We start from the raw sequence: 16,894 nt of genomic DNA, 5'->3' as shown, positions 1-16,894 counted from the left end.
TCCAAACTACATCAGACAGTACATTATGAACTATAAATGAAGTTTTAGTAGCATAATATTGAACAAGACCAATAAATGTAATAACTGACATTGGAATCCAACAGATCATGTTGGTTCCTACAAGCAATAATACCGTCCGAACGGATGTTCTAATACCAGTTTGATTAGCTAAATCGCGATTACTTTTATTATAAGCAATAGAAAATAGGATAATGTAGCAAATCATAATGATCAACGCAGTCAGAGTTATGAATGTGGTGAATAGAGTAATGATAATAACGTTACTCTTATCGACAATTAATGATATCCAGCATGTCGATGCGTACAAACGAGTATAGTTACCAAAACCGTGATCTTCTAATCCTGTTAGTGGTAATACTGAAAGCACGATAGGTGTAACAATCAATGATAATATTAGAAAAATATATTTTCCGCGAGTTGAACGTCGAATATAATCATACGGAGCTAGGACAGCATGGCAGCGATCAATACTAACACAAGCAGTTAAGGCTACTGAATAAGCATTAACCGTTGTAACAAAAGTGGCCTGAGTTAAGCATAACAGGCGATTACAGATTAGAAGGGTAGCTATTTGTAACGGAAATCCAATCGTGGCACATATAAAATCGTTGATCGTTAAAGCAATCAAAAAGGCGTTGTTTAGAGTTCGTAATGATGGTGACTGATAAATTGTAATTAAATTAAATAAATTACCAATTATGCCGACGATACTTAATAACGAATAAATGACCACTTTAGCGATAGAAACGACAAGATATTCGTCTGTAATCTGAGTCGTGTTGGATTGATGCATTGTAAATAAGGATAATTCTTACTATCTGTAATTTTGAAAAGAATTTAAGATTGATACTTTAGGAATATTAGATAAATAATTTGCTTTATTTTCAGTACTAGCTAAAAATTTTATTTATTCAAATACGTAAATGAATCCAATTATCGCCAAGCCAATTAGTGTATGAAAAAATAGTGACGTGATAACAAAAGATAGATGCCAATTCTTATGCAGCAAAGTGATTATAGAAAGGCCAAAATTTCATGAAATCGAGAAAAGATCGATGAGCAACAGCTCGAAGATTTGCTATTTCCAAATTATTTTCAAGGTCCTTAAACTTCTCTTACTGCGACAGCTTATGAAATTGTTAGCAGTTGCTCTAAGAATACAACCAGTGTCTAGCTGCTATTTTCCAGACAATTTATGGGCAATGATCCGCAAATTCTCCAAATTTCTCCGATATATCTTTTTTTGTCTCATTGCTTCGTTAATTTTTAGTCCATTCGTCCTATTACATATACCGAATAAGTGGGAGGAGAACACAGCACGTGATATAAAGTAAGGCTATTATTAATTTATATCGTATTGAGAGATATTGCCATATGCGAGCATTAATACTAATTGGGATAATTTTATCAATACATTGCTGCTATTGTGAAGTTCGCTAGAACTTAATTGAACAGACCAATCTGTAAACTGCTGACAGACAAGCCCAGCTACCTATTAAGCTTCTATTATTTATTACATTAAATTATACTTAAAATTTTTATGTTATACTTGACGGCCAACGTACATAAAAAGCTACTTTACTAATGATCCTCGTGTCGTTTTAAATAAAATGGTTGTCATTATGACGATGACTAGCCAATCTTAAATTGTTAGTATCATATTAGTTGTAAATACGACTTATTGTGACAGTTTCATTTTGTTCTGTAAGTCTTTCTACTGACAGAATTTAATGCATGTTTATATTAAGGTAAATTATAACATAGCCTACTTAACATGCAATATGATGCTCGTAATTCTGACTACCTAGAGTTGAATACCGAGTGTACTTGGAAAATAAATATGTCGCAGAAATACTGTATGGCTGATTAATAGTCTTCTTACAATCAAAGCCCATATCTCAGTTTCATCTGTTTATTATAGTAACTTTTAATTATACCAAAACTCTGATAGTATATTCAATTAAAATTTTATTAGCTAGGTCATGATTGCTATTCTCGACTTGCTAGAAATGCGATCATATGAAAGTTATTTAAATATTTCCGTATGTATTAAAAGGAAAACTTATAGAAGCGACGTGCCATAGGATCGCTACGTGCGTTTCAAGAGATATAATTATATAAATTCTTGTACAGTTATGCTCTAGATAAAGTGTAATTGATGCTAAAAACTAATTCTCTGAGCGGTATATAAAAAATTATGCTACTCGTAAGAATTTTTTGGTAGGATTGTATTAAGTAAAATGTAAGCAATACTTTTGATGCAATGTACTTATTTATGTATATTCTTGTTTTTTTATTGATTGAAGTAATTATCGAATCTAAGAATTAGAGACTTTATTTTTCATTCGAAATTTTCGAAATTTTGTTAGTTAAGCCTAGTGTTACAATACGTCTAGATAATTGAATACACTTATAAAGCTAAAATAGGAGAAACTAGAGATTTTTTCGTATTATATTCATGCAAGGCGGCCTTGTTTAGTTTTTCATTAATGTATTACATTATATCTAGAAAAATCAGTCAAGCACACTTTCCTTGAAGTTGGCCGTCAATTTTGATTTAAGATAGTATTAGTAATTACAAGATAAACATATCTGTTTGCAACTCTCTTAAATAAGATCTCAACGCTTCAGAAATCCTCTGAGTAATATCTATTTTGTTTATAAATTAACTGTTGAAGTCGTAATTTTACATGCAGTATTAAAATGGAGCATCATAGAATTCCAATTTTTTAATTATGATCTTCCGGTTTCTGCAAATCATTTAAAGATTGAATACTTTGACTTTAAAATTTGTTGAACAATTAATATAATAAAATTAATTAATAATAAAGCTGGCAATTTCATAAATGTAATTACTAAATAATCGAATCATATAAGTATGCTGAATTCTTTAGTATATGTTCATCTCCTGTCTTTGAAATATCCATCATTATGAATATACTACTCTATATTGCGATAAACAACAATGAATATTAAGTCTTTTCTAATATCAATAATTATAATTATTTATAGTAATTAAAATCAGTGAATTTTTTATGCAATGTTTTGACTCTTTCATTTCATAATAATAACCCTAGTATAATAAAGCAATAACTGCTTAGAAGTAGATTTGATAGACACTCGTATATCATATCCCAAAATTCACGGAAATCACTCATTTATTTCATAAATTAATTTTGTTCTACCCTATTTAATAAATTATTTAGATTATATTACGCATTCAACTTTATGGTTGTCAACTTGCTGATGGACACAACTATTATGAAATGATTGATACCATACATAAAAGTAACTTAATTTAGTTCTATGCATCTTTCATACATATAATACGCGTGTATCCTAGTAATAAAATTATATATTATTAATACTAAAATCATCGACATGCAATTTATCTGTCATTTAGTTCTTAGTAACGATCACAACTGACTTAAAAAATACTAAAATATTCTACTATTGATTTGAACTTAGATAGCATATGCGTACATAAATTACGAAACTCGCTAGAAATACGAACCATCGTTTAATTACAATTTTATCCTATTCATAGCCAGTTGTTTTATTTTATGGTAGGGTGGCCTTCATTTTGATTAAAAAAATTTTTAATTAAATTTCAAATATGCAATAAATATACTTAATTAAAAAGACTAGTGAAGCGGCTGCAGTTTTCATTTCTATAGATCCGTATCTAAATTTATGAAAAATTTATGGAGTTCAAACAAGCTGAAGTTTCTTTAACATTTTACTACAAGCACTAGCTCAATGGTTGCCCAGCTCTCTAAATTTCAGACTTGCAGACGAATAGTACAGAAACGATTAATAATTTTATTAAAGAATAGAAAACTGAAAATTATTTCTTCCCTATTGCTTTAAGACTGAATTGACATTCATAAGTGAATCAAATTATACTATTTACTAGTAAAACGTTCAGTGAAGACCGGAATATATGGCGGTGGTCGTCAAGCTATATTATGATTATGATAATAAATCGTACATTTGCTAATTCTTAGCAGCATCGTCTATGATAATCTTTATTTTAACTTAATCCTTTTTCTACGCACTGCACTTCACTTACTGAAAAAAGCCTTCAAGATCATTTAAGTAAATTTTAGCCATGTAACTTTCTTCACTATTAGAAACTTCAAGAAAATTCTATCCGTAAATTTTAACATATTTTATTATCTTAGTCATAATAATTGCGGGTCAGGTATTTATGCTATATACTAGTTGATTATATCAATACCATTTAGTTTTCACATTTCAATCTATAGGAGATCTGTAATTATTATAGCTCTCTAAAGATAGAAGATCATCTGCATTTAAGTCTTATTGAAAAGTAGAAGTTAAGAAGATGACTTTAAAAGAGCCTGTAGCTTAATTTTCACGGTCTAAGCTATGATTTCTCTAAGCAATTAAAAATATAGGACCTATGATATAATATCATACTATGATAATATTTTAACTTTTTTTCATCGCGATATATGAAAAATAGTTTCTAATTTTGAATAAATATTGAGTATATATATACACACATATACAGTGTATATTTATTAACTGAAATTTCAAACCTTTCAATGCTTACACTATGATTGCTTATTACAAACTTAGGGGCTAAAGAAATGTGCTAACTTAGGCAATCTTCTCAAAAATATTTATTACGGCGGGTGGAACCGAATGGTTAAATCTAGGCAATAAGTTTGTGAAATTGTGCATGTTATCTTTATTTCTATAAGATGCTAAGTTGATGCTGAGAAGCAATAACATAATAGATTATTTCGCAAAGCAAGGACTTAATGTTTTAATCTTATTTGGCCAGAATGACTTCTCGCATTTTCTTTTTATCTATATGATAAAATATAAGAGTATTTACAAATGACATATTCGTTTGACCATTTACAGTTAGACACGCAACTGTTCATATTACACTCATTAGCAGGTTAGTTTACTGATACCCTAAGTTACTATAACATTGATCAGCGAGCAAGAAAATAACTGAATGAAGTTGCGGGCAAGACTTAATATTTATATAAAGATAATGGCCTAAAGTTCTCTTGAAGTATTATCCACATTTATTTTCGTCAAAGTCAAAGTCACTAGTTGCTCTCTGTGATAGGAAACACAAAGTAAAAATTCTTGAATTTACTACTGACTTTAACGTCTTTTCATCTCACTAAAATTTTTTGCGATTAAGACCAGAAAATTTAACTTTTATCAATACTTTTGGTCATTGGAATTGTTTCCACGTATCCAGTGCCCATCTTACACGCGAATTTTTCTGGTTTATTTACTATCCTTTACTAGGTGGGATATGGTTCTTCAATCACAATATTTCAATCATAGCTTTTCTTTAAGTAAGTAATTTTAACCTACGATTTATACTTTAACTTACTATGCACAAGTATATAGTCGAGTTCAACTATCATGAAATGGGATTTATCTATTTAATCGTACTTTGTAAAATTGAAAATTGTTATCAAATATGAAGAAGACGACTTTGAATGATAATTAATTACGATATGGTATTAATTATCTTATCTCGCATTTAAATTTTAGACTTCACAATATAGTGGTCCGATATAACAGTTTGTATTATGCCGTTACTAATTTAAATCATTACGATAAAATTTTAAACGATATTATTTCTATTAGTGATTCACTATTTTTAGACTAAATTGCGGAAACTCTTTTATGACATCTTCATTAACTTCCATTTCGTTTTTTGTAGGCAATTTATGCTAACATTTACAGTCATAAGTTCAATTAAGGAATCCATACAAGTATACAGAATGAGGTATAATCTAAGAAGTAATAATTTCAATCTATTGAAGTCAATGTTATATAATCAATTTTAGCATCATTGATTACCTAATGGTCGTTCGACAAACATGCAGAATTTCATTCTTAAATATATTAACCAAACACCCAAAGACATCTAAAGTCATTTCTTTGCCTTTTATTATCAGCTAAAGTATTGGTCCAATAGATATTTATTGTATATATATTAAAAAATTATTATAAATTCTTGTAAACGTTTATTTTTAATATTTTCTGCATAATTTTAAAAGAAAATTGTTAAATAATTGATTACTTTTAACTAAAATAATTAGATTGTCACAAACTTAACTTGTGAACTACTACCTTAAACTAATAGATTACTTATTCCTATCTCCACTACATCTGGAGGTCTACTGTACGGTAGTCCTTAACTACTTCTATTGCTATCAGCTACGTAATGAAATCAACTTAATTAACATGTCCGGTTCTTTAGTACGTGACATAGATCAAGATACATACAATGATTAGTGAAATATTTTGATATAATAATAGGTATATATATATTTGTGTCACTATGATGTAACTTAGTATTGTGATTGTAGACTGTTAGCCATGTGTAGTATAATGTACGATAGATATTTATCCTAAGAGATATTTGGTAGCTGTAACTATGGACTGTAGTGGTAGAGACTCTATGCTAGAGTACACATGACTATATACAGTAAGGTGTCGAGTTACTAATAACGCTATAGGTAAAATAGAACTGTAAATCATATATTAGGATATGGTTAATTCGTTGTACTTTGACTTGTGTGAATAATGTTTACGTAAGTACTGTAGTCGTATCCATATTGGATTAATGATGGTCCGCAGTACAATAGTCTTACGAAGAATAATTTAACTATGTGTAAAATAAGGTAAAAGGTTGCTATGCGGATTGTAGCTGCGAATGCTACGGAAAGTATAAAAGCATGCAACTTTAAATTATTCTGTTAGTTCATTGTAGAAGTCTTTAGTAGTAGTATTCGGTTAAAGTAGAGCTGTGTGTAGTTGATCTTTGTATAAGATTGAATAAAGCCCTTATTTTTCTAAAATTTGGAATTTCGTGATTGGTATATATCACAGTCACAAAACAGCTTTGCAACAACATAACGTAATGTAAGATCAATAAGTCAATTCCTTGAACCACATATCAAGGAACGATATCTGCACTATCAAAAACACTTTGCTCTACTAGCAGACTACACAAAAACTTAAACGCCTCGTATTTTACGTTAAACACTAAGTTTAAGAAATCCTCTTTATTACACGATATACTGCATTTATATATACACTTCTTCAATAGCTCATGAGTCATAGTTAGTACGATTAACTTTGGAATCATTTACTGAATTAGATATTAATTATAGCTACTGCTCCCTTAATGCAGACAACAGTATTTACGAACATAGACATCTGATGACTAATACAGAATAGTCAGATTACGATATGTCCTATCACGGAACATTTCCACGATAATTTACAATCTACCATAAGTAAGTTACAATCACAACGATTCGAACTGTAAGTAGATGATTTGCATTCCCTATTATAACTATTAATTTTAGTATGTGTATAAGTGTCACTGTCATAAAAAGTCAGTGCTATATTCAAACACAGTATATCCAAATTAGAAGTTAACTAAATAAAGATAGGCTAACAGAATTGTCCTAACATAGTGTAATGCAATTTAGTATTGTGATTGTAGACTGTTAGCCATGTTTAGTATAATGTACGGTAGCGTAACTTCTACATTTATCCTTAGAGATATTTAGTAGTCATAACTATAGGCTGTAGTGGTATAGACTCTATGCTAGAGTACACATGACTATATACTGTAAGGTGTTGAGTTACTAATAAGGCTATAGGTAAAAATAGAACTGTAAATCATGTATTAGGATATGGTTAATTCATTATACTTTGGCTGTTGTGAATAATGTCTACATAAATACTGTAGTCGTATCCATATCGGATTAATGATGGTCCGTAGTAGAATAGTCTTACTAAGAATAATTTGCTATGTGTAAAATAAGGTAAAAGGTTGCCATGCGGATTGTAGCTGCGAATGCTATGCTCTCAGAATGCTTATAAAACACTAAGAGTTTTAAAGTATCGATAATTTCTTTGTATCGTATTCTACTTCTGCAGCCTGTATTATCTAAAATCTATTACAATAAAACTGGTCTCATTTTTATCAAGAAAGTTCAATATGCACAAATGAAATAAAATTGAAATTTCAATGATGATCAGCTGTGAACATACTCGTATATGTAGTAAGTAGTATTTTTAGAATTGCCAACATCAGCTATGTAATATAATTTAATAATCAATTAGCTTTAAGACAAATTTTAGTGCCCGTTAGAATGATAGGTTCATAATGGGAAATTTACTAATAAGCATAGAGCTCGACCATAACACTAGTTAAAGCTAAATTTTATACTGATAAATGCAGATACTAAAAGTATCTTCAACAATAAAACACTAGTAATCCAGACAATATCTTGATCGGAGCCAAAAAATTAGTCGTAATACTTATCATTAGGACGTAGTTATTTCCATCGGTGTTACGCGAGAAGTTGTTTGGCTCTTATTTAAGAGGAATGAATAATTCAACAGACCGCGTTGAAATCTTGGAAAAATACAGATTAATTGGCAGAATAAGTATACCGATGATAATATTCGCCTCCTTATGATGCCGTTTGTCATGGTATAAATTATTGGATTTATGGCTACATTGCAGTAAGATAATAACAGGATAACAATTTGAAGTTTGTGTGCAATAATAAATTTTCTATTATACTTAACGTAATATGCCAATCCATAGACAGTCATTGTTGCAATTGGCAACCAACATATCATACTAGTGCCGACAATTAAAAACGTAGTACGAATTGATTTTTGAATTCCGTTGAAGCTCACTAAAGGAGTATTACTTTTACGATATGCAATATAAAATATAATTGTGTAACAGCACACAATAATAAGAATTGCGCAAGTAATGGAAGCTGCAAATATTCCAATAGCAGCGTAATTTGAGGAATCAACAGATAACGAAATCCAGCAAACATTCTGGTAGGTATATCTACCCAAGCCATACTTTTCAAAAGGCAGTAGTGGAATAATGGCTAATGGAAGAACTACGAGCCAAACTGCTGCAATTGATATTGCATAACGCGATGCTCGTAAATCTGATAAATAATTATATGGATTATAAACAGCAGAACATCGATCAACACTTACTGCTGTTGCCATTACCAGTGACGCCCCATTGAATAATGTTACTAAAAAACCTTGTATCTTACACAGGATAGCATCGCTGCCTTGAAGTAATGCCGAAATAGCACAAGGCATTACAATTAAACCCGTCAGGAAATCTGTGATAGTAAGTGCTGTTAATAAACAGTTGTTGATCGACCATAAGGCTGGAGAGTTGTAAATAATGACTAAGTTGAAAAAATTAGCTCCAACAGATATTATAGTAATTAAAATTAAAGTAAAAAGCTGCATGTAAAGGTAATGTCCATCCTCTCTCGCGGAATAGGTAGTATTAAATGATGTGGTATTCTCCATGGAGGATTTTTCTTCCAACGCCGCGTATTCTGACAAAAACTAATTTCTTCAATCTAGCCACTTTCGATTCTGTAAAATTTGTTAAGAATTAAGCATACGATTTCAGTAAGCAAGAACAAATAAATTAAAGCATCATCAAATCAAGTAGCGAAATATAATTAAAATAGGTCTATGAAATCAATAATGAATAATTTTATTGTAGTTTAATCGAGATGAATAGCAATCCAGATTAAAAAATGCACCTTATTGTTGCATTGATAATATTGTCAAGTTAATAAAATAACAAAGGAAATTAAATTTTCCATTTATTTGAAAAAAATTGTCGCAGAGCTCTGAACGACAGTTTTTAGCTTTATCAAGTTCAATTTTGCGTAATTTCTGGTTCATTTTATGACTAGTGTCGTTGATTGTTATTAGTGATGTAGATCATAAGACAGGGAGACAATTGAAAAGGCTATTATAGATTTACTTTATTTACGACAAAATTACGAGGGATAATTCTATTGAAAGGGTTTTACCGGATATACTTATCAAATGCTTTCGTTACTTAATCCAAATTCAACACTTAAATTTTAAAAGCTATTTCTTTCGTTTGCAAAGCATCATAACAAATATCACGCTGACATGATATTCCTGACGATAACAGATTGCTAGTATTTCGAGTCATACTGTAGGTAGATATCAAAGAAAATAAACCTGATAGCAAGTTCATAGTAGTGTAATGTTCTGTACTAGTTTTAACCTCATCTTGTTGCAAATTTCGATTTACCACACACACTAGTAATGCAGCAAGGCTACGAACATTCACTAATTTGGCTCTCTTATCCCTACATCTGATTGAACTATTTATGACACCTGACTTACCATGAATTGAATTACAATACTAATTCATAGGTTCTTAGGATTTCTTATGCTGTTAACGGTAGGTATTTACTATATCAGAATATTTCTTACTGAATCTTTAGCAACTTTCAAGTATTCAACAATCAGCTGCGCTGATCATCGCAGCAAACTTTTCTTATTCCTAAATTCACGTTACTATTACATGAAATTTTTCCTCGTTTATATTTACTTTATGTCATAAGTGTATGAGTGGAATAATTGCTGGAAACGACGGGTGTCACAAAGCTTTATTGTACTATTTATAATTCTTATCGTCATTAAATGTATGATTTTATTAGGTTGTACATGCAATAATATCGAAGGATAAAAACTATTTAAATGAAATATCAATTATGAAATTCGCCGTCATTGCCATCGGACATATTATGGAGGTATTTATTTTTTGAAAGTTTGATACTAGATTAAAACTGTCAGATTATAACACTGAAGTAATTTTAAAAAACGTCCACTACGTTGGATGACTTTTTCAAAGAGAAAATTTAGATGACGACAAAAGAAAACAGATAGCAAAATAAAATTACGTCGTTTTTCCTGATGATTTCTTTACATTCTACTAATATTGTAGTATATCTTGTAATTTAATTCATTTATTATTCGCACAGATTATTAAACTATGGCTATGCAGATTTAGAAAAGGCACTAAAAACTACGCTATATTGACTAAATGTGTTCGATATAAAATGACCTACAATTACGATAAGATTAGCCTGGTGTTTTTTATGTCCATAGTTACTGTTTCACTCTTGTAGCTATCCGTAGCATGTTGATAAAATATGATCGTTCGGATTCAGATAATGGACTATGATCTTAGCTTTACCTTGATTGAATATGCTTAACATATAAAAGCTAAAATTTATGATAAACCCATCACTAGAAATTCGCGGCGCCTTTGAAATTTCTACTTCTTCCGTAAGAAATTTCTAAGATTATGTAAAGTATCCAATACCTCTAATGCTTCGATATAATGATAATATTATAACTTTGTAAGCAATTGATAATACTAAATCAGCTTTTAAAAGGAAGAGAATTGATACATTTATCCTATAGCATATTGTATGCATCGGCAACGCTTGCCATTGTTTATCTCAAGGCATTATTTAAGATGCATAGGACGTTATGCGAATACAGATGATACTTGAAAAGATTACAAATAAAGCAATCAAAGAATAATTAAAATTTGACATGAAAATGTCGGTAAACATCATAAAAGAAATGTATTTACATCCATTATGGAAATACGAGAATTTCTGTGGGTTATTGACATCATAGATGAATCTCATTTTATCTTTAAAACGTGGCATTTCTGCAACAAAAAATTATTTTATAAAGTCTCTTTAGCGACGTTATCATGCTCCATCTTAAAATCGTATTATTTATAGAGTAAATAAATAAGTTTGTAGCAACAGTGGCGTATTTGAAGAGAAGACCGACTAATTGAGTACGATTTGATAAAGTAAAACTTTTATGAAATATAAGATAATACGTTAAATCGCAACTACCTATTACCATCATTAGTAGCCGGCATATAATGTTTGTACCAACAATTGATGATGTAGTGCAAACAAATTATTGGATACCTTCAAAGTGAACTGAAGGCATACTTGCTTTATGATATTGTGATATAAAATATGATTGAGTAGTAGTAAATGATAACCTCGATAGCTATACAGATACCAATCATAAATATTCCAACATCAACATAATTACATGAATCAACCATTAAACAAAATTCAGGAAATCCCTTGATAAGTATATTTTCCGAAGTCATATATAAGAATTGGTAATAACGCCAACACGATATAGTAAGTGGTACAGATATTAAATGTGTGTTTATAGTGATAATCTCATATCGAGAGCCAAGCAATTAAGATAAATAAGAGTTGGAGTTATGCACAGCCTAACAACGATCTATGCTAACAGCCCTTGCCATTACTTATGAAGTACCGTTGAAATAGATATAAGGAAACCTTAAATATTACGTAAAACTTCTCCTTGACGGTGGAATGAAAGAACAATTGTAATCGGTATTGCAATCAAGCCGGTTAGGAAATCAGTGCATGCTAGTACTATTGAAATGCAATCATTCAACTGCTCTAAGGTTGCAGAACGATAAATTTATCAAGCTGAATAAATTATCGGCAGTTGAAAAATACAAAATAAGATTAGAATTACATGTTCAATAGAAATATATTTCTTTTCCGACTATTCTGTGATTAGAATTTTCGTTTGAGTTGTTGATCTTCGTTAAGTAGGTTCTGCACTTTGGTGATGTTACAAATCTCCTTTGTAACAAGAAACCGGGTATTAAAAACTATCTTCACTATTACTTGTGTTCCCAACTTAGGGACCTATCATATTTGAACTAACTCTCAGCTACACAAAAAAACTACTATTGAGTAATAGGTTTAAATGCTTTACTTTATTTTCGTTAACCTTAGTCGTAAAATGTAATGAAGAAAAACGTAAGAATATTCTTAGCAATAATAGTCAAAAGATCCTGCGAATGACTAACTGGAACTGATAAGCTAAGCTAGTGCTCCGCTTTTTATAGTCTCGCCGATGGTATACTTTTGAATATTCTTGAAATGGCGGCTTACACTGTATGGTATACATATCCTAGTATAGCAACTAGAGCCTCAAGGCTCTGCAAAGTAATTAATCTTACACTTAAAGTGTTATTAATTAACGTTTACAGACTAAGCGTGTTAGCTCCGACACGTCACAATATTTAACTTTCTGATACCTTGGCAATAACAAGTGCTTATTAATAAACATTAATATCTAATAAGCTACTGGAGCAAATAATAATTTAAATGAGATATTTTAATTAACGTAACAATTAATATTTCGGAGCATGGCTCCGCAACAGGTGATAATGTTACAAACTGTATTATTAGTCATTAGATGTCTATGTTCGTAAATACCGTTATCTACATTAGGGAGCATAGCTAAAATTAATGTCTTATTCGGTGAATAATTCTAAAGTTAATCGTACTAACTATGACTCATGAGCTAATGAGGAAGAGTATATAAATGCAGTATATCGTGTAATAAAGTTAATTCTTAAACTAAGTGTTTAACGTAAAATACGAGACGTCTAAGTCTTTGTGTAGTCTGCTTGATACGTGGTTCAAGGAATTAACTTATTGATGACACATTACGTTATCTTGTTGCAAAGCTGTTTTTTGCGACAACTGTACTTTCTACTTCCTAATGGGAAGGATAAATTTAGCCTTTTATCATTTTGTGTTAAGCTTCAGAATAGCAGAATCGAAACCGATAGTATATACGTATATAAAACTGCGTCACATCATTATTTGATTTTTGACTTCAATTTGTTGTGATTTGCGCAAGATCAAAGTTCTTAGCTTAACCTGTTTAGAAGTTTCTTAGATAATATCTTCTTTCTATGATTTAAGCGCCGTACCTTCTTTTACTAGATGAGATATTGTAAGCATTTACACAGATCAGTAGCAAGTCAGTCTTTCTTTACTATCAATATTATACCGTAATCATTTTTTACTCGGAAAAATTCTAAAAATAGCATTCATGAAGCTAATTGCACTGGTTGTTAAAGGTCAATAAATGCATAATCAAATGATAAAGGAGTAATGCAACAATATTACTAATAAATAATTATGTGACATATAGTCGAATTTGCTACTTTCTCGATCACTAGCTGTAGTACAACCCCAAATTCGCTAGATATTGAATTACCAAGACTGTCTTAAAACAGCTCGAGTTAAACGTTTAATTATTGTTAGATGAACTAATTTTACGTAATAAACTGGATTTTTACTAGAAATTATAGTTCTTTTTATCATACTTTTAAGACCCTTTATTATACTAACACCTACATTTATGCTTTCACCCAAGACGTAGTGTAGCTAACTACTGGAATGCAGATTAATAGTCATACCTATAGCGGTATTCAAATAGACTATAAAGAGTAAATCATCATTACGCGCAATACGTAAAAAAAAATCAATTTTTTCAGTCTTTCATATCGCTATTTGGTATATCTTATTTTTCTAATATAATATTTAAATCCACTAAGATTCATCACTTAATAGTAGCTTTAGATAAAATAACTACTTTCTCTTAGCCACTGCATATTTACTATGTTCACTATCATCCACTATAATACAAGCAAGAACCGGCTTGTAAATTCTGCTCCGGAATAATAGTTGCGATAACCCCTTCCTACGAAGATTTATCGCCCTTCAAAATTATTTTAAAAGCCTGCGAGGATTGACTAAAGAATAAAATTTTATTTCGAGTTTAATGTCTTTACCTATACTACAGAATGAGAAGAAATATTTTTAGTGTTTCATAAATGAAATAAAATTTAAGGGCTAAAGTACCTGAAATTTTACGAACAAAAATAAAAATATAAAGTCTTCTATAATGCAATAAAACATAGTACTGATATAAATTTAAATTATCATTATTATATGAAATAAAATTTAGCGTACTAACTAATTTGATGTTACCAGTCACACACACACATGCGAAATACTTCAATCCTTAAGTAAAAATCTTATGGTAGTTGCTACAAAACCAACCGTTTTACCAAGCGTCTGCTGGTGTTACTCAACATGACACTCGACTGCTACGTTCAAAATTTATTGCTGAATTTCCCGATGAGCGGGATCCCAAAAATAATCTAATCTTACACTTAATGCAAAATAAATATTTAATGATTTGCCGACGTAAGATAGCATTAGTTGTGGCATATATTAATGGATTTAGAGCAATACTAAAAAAAATAACATAAGTGATATTAACCTAACTCTATGAGAAACTGTATAGTTTGTTTGATAAATTAGATAATTAATGACATTAACTAAACATAGCAACCCTAATAGTAGCCAACATAACATATTAGTACCAACGATTAAAAATTTTGTCCGAATTGATTTTTTTATACTACTATAACTGTCTAAATTAGATACATTTTTGCTAAAAGCGATATAAAATGCAATTGCGTAACAGTAAAAAATCACCAATATCGCTCCAAATATAGTCAAAGAAGTTGCTACATAAAAAGTTTAACTCCTGCTAGTAGCAATGAATGTAACCGTCTCGAACCAGTGATGAGATATAAATATTAATGTAATTTCAAGTAAATTTTGTATTAAATTTAAAGATCATAATCCAATACAGTATATTAGTTTGCGATGGTAAAGCGATATTAGGTATTTAGTTATATAGAATAGAAATTAGTTAGCAATAATATATAATTTAATAAAGACCGGTAAATTAGTAAGTACGATTATACAGTAAATCAAGTAGACAATTAGTAGAAAACACTCACATATATCTTTACCGGTGGTATCTGAGGCAGAATGTATGATCTGCAGAATTAAAATATAACAAATTTTCAACGAAACGTATATGCTAACGCTTCGGATATAATCGATATCCATTTAAAGCAAGAATGGACTATGGAAAGTAACAACAATCTGGTAATGTATCGTTAAAATATCTTTCTAAACGCATATCTAGATAAAGAATAAACCATTTTTTACTTTTATAATGTAAGAAATCTATTATCTACTGACATTTGTAACAAATTAATCTTATTCTCTGACGTTGTTGCTCTTATAAAATTTCAGCGTTTTTCCGACCGATATCAATGTAATATGAATATGTATGCAGACAGCTTATTTAACAATGAATTTTCATACTCCGGTATCTTTTCACAGTATTAACAATTATTTGGATGTAACTGAATTGAAAAAGCATTATGATTAACAACAATAAGGCACCCTAATGTACAGGAAAAATTTTAATGAAGCTAGATCCCATTATATATTTAGAGCTGTTGATTTTTAAATTTTATTATAAGGTTTAAACTATGAGGAGTGATCTTATAGAGTAAGTATGCAATTATTATTGGTTATAATCAGATTCAACCTTACAATTACCATATTTGGTTAAGGTATGGCTGCACATCCTGTCCAAATTTGGAAAAAAGAGACAAAAATTTATTTTAAAAGTTATAAAATCCTTAACAAACTGTATTTATGTATTAGATTTCATTTAAAAAATTAAACTATGTTCTATTTTTGTATAAATTAATCTGAATTTTCGAATCAAGCTCGGGCAATTATTGTAGTAAAACGCTTTTATTATATTAATTTTCAAGTAATTTGTTTACAACTAAAAATGCTATTCTGTTTTATTCTATACACCGGCAGACTGTAGTTTACGCTATCAATTAAGCATTTTTATAAGACCTCATGCCATGTGACAATTCGCCTCTTCAGATTTTCATCGCACCACAAGAGAATAAAGCATTGTCATAATAAGATATTGTTGATCATTAAAGGATGCTAAAATTATTAATTCGCCATATTCTAAGGGTATGTCGACGTATGATTTATTGATGTATTCTGAATTAATCAACTGCAAGATGAGGGAAGTACTATTGCCTGCTGAAATCGGGATACTTTATTTTTGATATGCCCATCTAACCGACGAATCCTCTAATTAATGGAACCTAATAAATAAAGAGTTTGGTATCTATTTCTTATCAGGGCTGTCCTTCCAACAATTTATGATTTGTTTACTTAATGGGTGCCCA

At 30.1% G+C, this 16,894-nt stretch overlaps 1 protein-coding gene across 1 annotated transcript; it reads right to left on the bottom strand.

Moving 5' to 3' along the window:
• Positions 1-8,979: 8,979 nt before the first annotated feature.
• Positions 8,980-9,339, bottom strand: TRIADDRAFT_29468 (uncharacterized protein; the record flags this gene model as incomplete). The annotated part of the gene is made up of 1 exon (XM_002115424.1): positions 8,980-9,339. A coding segment is annotated over one exon (360 nt), but the record flags the coding sequence as incomplete, so codon positions are not given.
• Between the last annotated feature and the right edge of the window lie 7,555 nt (positions 9,340-16,894).

This window comes from Trichoplax adhaerens, genomic scaffold (assembly GCF_000150275.1).
Source record: "Trichoplax adhaerens TRIADscaffold_11 genomic scaffold, whole genome shotgun sequence".
NCBI lineage: Eukaryota > Metazoa > Placozoa > Uniplacotomia > Trichoplacea > Trichoplacidae > Trichoplax > Trichoplax adhaerens.
Note: the sequence above shows the minus strand (reverse complement) of the source record. Positions and strands in the feature narration are given on the sequence as shown.